At 30.9% G+C, this 7,395-nt stretch overlaps 1 protein-coding gene across 1 annotated transcript in view; it reads right to left on the bottom strand.

Moving 5' to 3' along the window:
* Positions 1–1,159: 1,159 nt before the first annotated feature.
* The window catches only part of LOC143233976 (ER degradation-enhancing alpha-mannosidase-like protein 2), a 56,604-nt gene continuing 50,368 nt past the window's right edge, over positions 1,160–7,395 (bottom strand). The window contains exon 9 of the mRNA XM_076470928.1: positions 1,160–4,632. Coding sequence (XP_076327043.1) covers positions 3,043–4,632 — 1,590 coding nt within the window. The 3' untranslated portion in view covers positions 1,160–3,042. The remainder of the gene's footprint in view (positions 4,633–7,395) is intronic.

The raw sequence follows: 7,395 nt of genomic DNA, 5'->3' as shown, positions 1-7,395 counted from the left end.
CAGGTGTTATCTTTACTTTTTTTTTACTTAAACACTTAAGAAAAGTTCTTAAAAACATACGTATATTTCATTCATTCCAAAGTTAAAATACCACCAACACCTTTTCATATACGTTTTCGCCAAGGTCCGGCATGGCCAGGTGATTAAGGCACTCGACTCGTAATCTAAGGGTCGCAGGTTTGAATCCTTGTCACAGCAAACATGCTCGCCCTTTCAGCCATGGGGGCGTTATAATGTCACAGTCAATCCCAATATTAGTTGGTAAAAGAGTAGCCCAACATTTGGCGATGACTAGCTGCCTTCCCTCTAGTCTTACACTATTAAATTAAGGACGGATAGCGCAAATAACCCTCGTATAGTTTCTCGCGAAATCCAAAACAAAACAAACATTATCGCCACCGGCTACATAGCACCGGAAATGAGACGCTTACAACACTACACAGAAAAGTAAACAATTCCAGGAAAGTCCGATGATCTCTATATCACTCTTTCAATTATACTGGGCATTCGTAGATTACCCCTGAAGATGAAAGGTCCCCCTTTCGAAAATGCTCGGGTTATAAGGGTTTATATTTCAGTTTTATCAAGTTATACCAGATAGTAGACACGAGGCTGCTATACAGAAAATTAGGACTTAATTAGCTAAATTACTTCACTCTCTTTTAAGAAAAAAATCCCAAAGTTTATAGTTATTTAACAATTGCTGGTGTCCTTAAAACATCTGGATACCACTCAATTTGTGGGCTAAACAGTAGGATGCCTTGTTTACGGAAACTAAAAATGATAACCGAAAACGAATGTTGAAAATAGTCTACAGCTTAAAATTAAAAACTTATAATTTTGGAAGTTACTTAACTTTTGGAGTAACAATTTCAATGTTAATGTAAATGAAATTTTTTAAAAGAAATTAACCATTCAAAATGTAAAGTCTATTGAATTGAAAGAAAAAAAAGACCAATTCTAGAAATGAATTATCAATTTAAGCTCATGATAGAATTTTAACGTTTTGAGGTCCTTTTAGCAATACATTCTACTATTGTCAACCGAGTTAAATGTTAGTAACACTGAATAAGAAATATATATTAATTTAATAGTATTTTTTTTCTCCTTGATTAAATATTTTTCCTTAAAAATAAAGAAAATCAATCCAGATTAACAGTTGTATTTGCAGAATTTATGCTGCATTTAATATGAAACTTTCAAAATATAAACATTTACCAATATTTACATATGAAGAGAGAGAAGTATCCAGTCTTCAAGCTTTAAAAGCTGTATAGTTTTCTTAACCTAATCAACCAACCATCATATCAGCTGTACAGTCGTACAAGGTATAATGATTTATGTAGGTGAATTTACAACGTACAAAGAAGAAAACTACATGAGCTAGAAACTACTTTATTGGGCTTTTTCTATTTATTAAACCTGTATCATAAAAATATATAGAGAAAAATACGTTTCATTACTAGAACGAAGTATTTTTTAACAGTTTGATTCAAGGAGCAAAACAGGTTTCCACGAACTGGCTATGAAAAGAACGAATTTAAATAATAAAACCCGAAAATGTTTTATAGCTAGCTAGGGCCAACATAGAAATTAAAACTGCATTACAGTTTTAAACTTTAAAAATAATTACACAAAAGTGAATTTACAAATTACTAAAATGGATCTTCAGATTTGGTTTACACCTGAAATATACAAAAACTTTCTTATATGATACAAATAATACGTAAATAATAAATAAATACACCCTAAACAAAATATACCTGATGAGAAAGAAATGGTCTACCTTTCAGTGCAGTGTCTTTCTCTGAAAAGGATTAAACTTACATTTTAAAAGGAATTAGATGAAAGCTTATGATGAAAGAATTCCACTGATACCTATGCACACAACACACAAGCTTGAAAGCTACAAACCATTTTTATTTAACTAATACTCTTTCTCTGAGAAAAGGCATTGGACTGTCAGCTAGTTTTGTTTTTTTGTTTTATCTGTGTTTTTTCAGTTCAATTCCAAGCTATTACTTATGGGTAATATAACTTTCATCTCATTAAAAAATATTTTATATTTTCCATTTTTGGTAGCATTCATAACCAACAACCCATTCTGGTAAGTCCAAATTAAATATTTATATATGTTAGATCCAATTTTAGAAATAAGTGGTTAAAAACAATACAACAGAGAATGGCTGACCAGAAACAGCATTAAATGATCTTATGGGGTTTATTTTTGTTATTTTAGGAATTCTGAAAAGTGCTATTTTGATAGCTGTGTTTACAGATTAGAGAATTATGATTGAAATAATAAAGGGATACAAGATATTCCTATGATATAATTGTAACATGGAAAACAAAAGTAAATCTCAATTCTCCATGATTGTTACTCAATTCAAAAAACAAACTAGTCCACACAAATACACCACTGCATATAGTTATCAAACTGTATGTACAATGAGTGGTGAATAGTATTATATTCTTGCTATTGTAAAATTATTTATATAAAGAAAAGATGAGTATTAAGGTTGTATATATACCAACAATTGTATGTTAGTCTCACTCAACATCAGTACTGTCCATTGTTACCTATACATTTTTAACAAGTGATAAAGATTTCAGTACATTTTTAGTTATCTCTGGAAAAAAAAACTATTTACAAATTTTTCATACAATCCACAAATACAGGTAAATCTGTAAACTTTTATTACCTATGAAAAGAAACATGCATAAATAATTCCATTTCTGAAAAGCTTAACAAAAAACAGTACAAATCAAGATTCTTTTCTCATGTAACAATATGTTTCTTCATCCTGAAAACTGGAGGTGTGTTTAATTTAACAATAATCTATAGAGATTTATGATTGACAAAAATTACAACTTTGTAAATCTGGAAAAAAATGGAATTGATTAAATCAACTGCATTAACTAAAATCATACCATATACATTAGCTTGTAAGGAGAACAATACCTTTGATGTATTTCTTGAAAGTACTTCAACAATGCCTGTATGTTTATGGAATGTTACTTTTCCCATTTATGAAACTACAATTAGTCAGTATTGAATAGTTCACCTAACAGAGAGAAGCGAAATGTAAAAGGCTGGGCAGGACATGATAACATATCAAACGAAGTAACATTTAGAATGTTCACACTGCTATTGTTCTTTATATTCTCTTGAGCAATATAAGAAGAAAATGGAACATTTTTTAAAGCTGGAATAGCAACATTTTTTTGCTGTAGTAAATCTGAACTTTTCTTTTCATCTTTGACAAACAGAGATAAATATTGTAAGATTTTTAGTTTATCTATTGAAATATTAGCTTCATTTTGTTGACTATCAGCTTGTGCTTGACTAGAACCTATGTTCTTTTCATATTCCTTACTTGGTTGTATTGTAACCTTAGTTAATGTTGAATCACCAGCTGAATTATGTGAATGGAAGTTGTTAGATTTTCCTCTGTTAAACTTTTCAGAAGTTGTATACTTCTCATCATATGATAAAGACACTATTGGAATACTTTGTTTGCTAAATTCTTGTGAATTTTTACTTTCCAACTTCAAAGCTGTACTAATTTCCATTTCTAATGGGATACTTTTAGTGGTTGATTCTCTTGAATCCATATTTGCTACCTTTACAGATGGTGTTACTTCCTGTTTTGTTAAGATACTTTCTTGAACTGACCCCTGTGAGACATCACTTATCATCTTAATGGTAGGTATTCCTTTAACATCTTTTGGGAGACATTCCGTAGCTGATCCCTCATTTTTCAGCTCCATGGTTGATATTCCTTCAGTATCTATTGAAATAGTTTCTGTAGTTACTCTTTTTGAGTTTTCCACATCCAGGTTTATGGATGGCATTTCTGTGGTACTTGTTGGTATACTTTCTAGTACCTTCAAGTTTCCATTTTCAAACTTTATGGATGGTATTTCTTCAGTATCTGTTGGGATATTTCCTTTAACCAACTGGTGTGACTGTTCATCTCCTGTTGTTGTGAATGATATTTTTTTCTCTTGTGTTGGATTTTTTTCTGTAGCTTGTTTCTGACAGCCTTCAGTTGCCATCTTCATGGATGATTTTATGTTATTTTCTCTTGATACATCTTTAGAGTCCAAGATCGACAGTTTTAGTGGTGGTCTTACTTCCACTGTTGGATACTTTTTACCTTTCGTAAAAGACAAATTATTTTCAGGGATGTCTGCTTCAGGCTGCCAAACAGTAAGCATTTCTTTATCAATAGGTAAGTTATAGTAAGCTTTTTCAATTAAGTGAAATGGAGATTTCTGGTTTTGCCACTTCTTATAAAGAAAAGACTGAGGTGTTTTAGAAGAAATTTTCAAAACTTGAAATAGATTAAGTGAATCATGTAAATCTTGTAGCTCATCCTCTTGCTGCTTCCTATCAGCACTGCAACAATAAACAGCTGCTATGTCAATAGGGTGTGCTTCAGTGTTGAAAATGTAACTGCCACTTTCTACAACACACTCGCCTCCAATAGTATGAACAATCTCTCCATGATCTCCATTTCTAAGGAGGAAATTATCAGGGTCAAACAGTAAATAAAGATATTTGGTAGTCTCAGCTAAGAAAAAAGATTCCATCCGGTCTTCAATCTTGTGGTCAAGTACATTTTTTATCTGAAAACAAACAAGTTTTAGAGTCTTAGCCAAACACTTGTACTAATTTAAGGAAACACTAATACATTTTTAAGATAAATTGTGCTTTCAATACTACACACATTATCCCAGATTTAGAAGATGCTCTCTCTAACATTTCATCAGGATTTAAGTTTGCTGGCAGAAATAGCACCCTAAGGACTGCTGTTTATTATACTTTGACATCTTTATGTAACACGTATTTCACTTCAGGTAAACATTTGGCTTTCATGCAATAATACAGTTGCATGGGTTATGAATTACTTGGTGCTTGGGTGAATGATATTTTAGTACTGATGCACAACACAGTATCTCAGGTGCTATGGAACTATTACATGCCACCTTTAGTACCTATAAGACGAAACTAGTGAACACCTCAGTAAGAAGTAAGATATTTCATCATATTGGAGTGTATATATCCTACTGTGAAGTTAGTCCTGCCATGTAATGTAATTGCAGTTCTACTGTCAAAGATTATCAATCAAATATAGAAAGTGGATTTTTGTATCTTGGTAGTCTAGACACTAGTTTACATTTACAAACATCAAAAGTCACAAAGCTTAACATTACAGAGGCATCTAAACTTTCTAAACACTGGTGCAACATGGTAATCATTATGGCCATTTTCCATCAAAAGCAAAGAATTATAGTAAAATTTGTTAGCCACCCATTTTAAATACCATGAGCAAAGCACATGCCCTGTGTGATTTTAGCACTTGCTGGTAGGCCTCACATTTTTTCATAAAGTAAATCATTCAAATAAAACTTCATTTAGCTTCCAAGTACATATTTTACAACTCAGAATTACATCAGTAAATAGAAGTCACAAAACTACTATAATTTAAATGGCTTTATAACTAAGCTATAAATAGATTAAAATATCCTGTTAGTAATCTGAGGAAGAAACAACAGTTATCAAGACCAAACACTTCTAACAGTTTAAGCAGGATATCTAAAATGATGGTTCTCTAAGACCTGTATAGAGTTGTGGTGTTTTTATTGAATATAAATAGGTTCTTTTAACTTGTAATGACTATTAGCAAAGAGTATAAAGAAACAAACAAAGAGGGGAGGTATTTCTCAGGTGAGTTTGATGATCTGTAGTTTGTATTTCTAATTATTTAGATGCTCTAAAGATGCTTAGGGTAAATACAAAATCCATAAGGAAGAATTGAGAGTGCAGATTTATTATGTGACATAGAGAAATTAAGAAATTAAAATTTAGATAAAATAAACATCTGAATTACATACTACATCTTATGCTAAGTCTTTTGACAAACAATGGTAATAAAATTGTTTAATTCAATTTGGAATGAAACTTTGTAAAAAAACCCCAAAAAAACAGGACCTGTGTACTTTGACTGAGTCATACTGACAGTTTAATAGCATATGCCATTCCATTATAACATTTAGAACCAATAGATAGCAGTTTTCAATATAGTAATTGCAATTCAAACTAGAAAGTATGGGCAATTCAACAGAATAAAAGTAATCTAATCAATTAAACAATAATAAATAACAATGTATCATATATGGACTATCACATGGTTTCACATATGTCAGTCTCCACTCAATATTAAATCATATGTATGGCTGTGATACAGATCAGAGTAGGCTAGTATCAGACCAGACTAGGTTCACTATCATTCGTCACATATTCTCACACTGCATCTACATGAGATACACTCTGAATCACCTACCGTAAAAATGGCAAGCATGGATTTATAAATGGATGCCAAAAATAAACTTTCTTCAATTTACCCTTTATTTATACTTATAATGAGTCACTAAAACCTGTTCTCAGGAGTTTCTTTAAAATTATGTGACTTTCCAAGACTCATATGAACTCTGTAACAGAACATGTAACCCATGTCTTTAAAAGCCACCAATAAAAGTAAATACTGGATGACACATTGTACAAAATATGCTATAATTATCTCATACCTTTTCCTGTATGTTTTTAAGGGGAGGAGTGATTGCTCTAAACTATATTTAATGCAATTAAAATTCCATAAACTAAACACAAAGTTTTTTTTTTTTAAATCATAACTTTTCTAAACATGTCACAATGAACTATGGTTTTATTTGATTTTTCAAAATTATTATTCTTTTTAACAAATCAGGGTTTAGATAAGGTTTCAGGTAATTTATAACATTAAAATGGATACATACTGTAAAAAAAAAAAAAAAAAACGATATAGCCTGGTTGACCTGGAAAATGATTCTGTCCATACATGGTGTGGTAAGAAGTACATGTCACCACCTACTGTTAAATAAATATGAGGGAAACAGAGGAAATAAAAGGCACACATATCAAATGAAGTCAGAGATAAAATCTTATTTAAATGCATATTATACTTATAAGAAAAACAAAGCTTGATAACAGTGAATTACCTAAGAATTTGACAAATTGATTAAATCATTTCTATCCTAGAATTTTATAAAGTGGCTTACAAGCTTTTGTCATTTATTTCAAATTTACTTTAACAATGGCTTTCCTACAGAAACACTAGCAGTATAAAATGTAAGTATACTTTTCTGTATTTTGTGCTGTAAATAGAAATGCAAAGTTACAATGCACACAAATTTTATTTCCATCATAACAATACACATATACCATATATTCCTCAACTGTTGATAACCAAAATGAGAACATAGTAATATCAAATATGTTTTTTATATCACACACACACACACACACACACACACACACACACATATATATATATATATTTGAGTTTGTTT

This window comes from Tachypleus tridentatus, chromosome 12 (assembly GCF_004210375.1).
Source record: "Tachypleus tridentatus isolate NWPU-2018 chromosome 12, ASM421037v1, whole genome shotgun sequence".
Taxonomy (NCBI): domain Eukaryota; kingdom Metazoa; phylum Arthropoda; class Merostomata; order Xiphosura; family Limulidae; genus Tachypleus; species Tachypleus tridentatus.
This window is presented reverse-complemented; position numbering and strand designations above follow the sequence as displayed.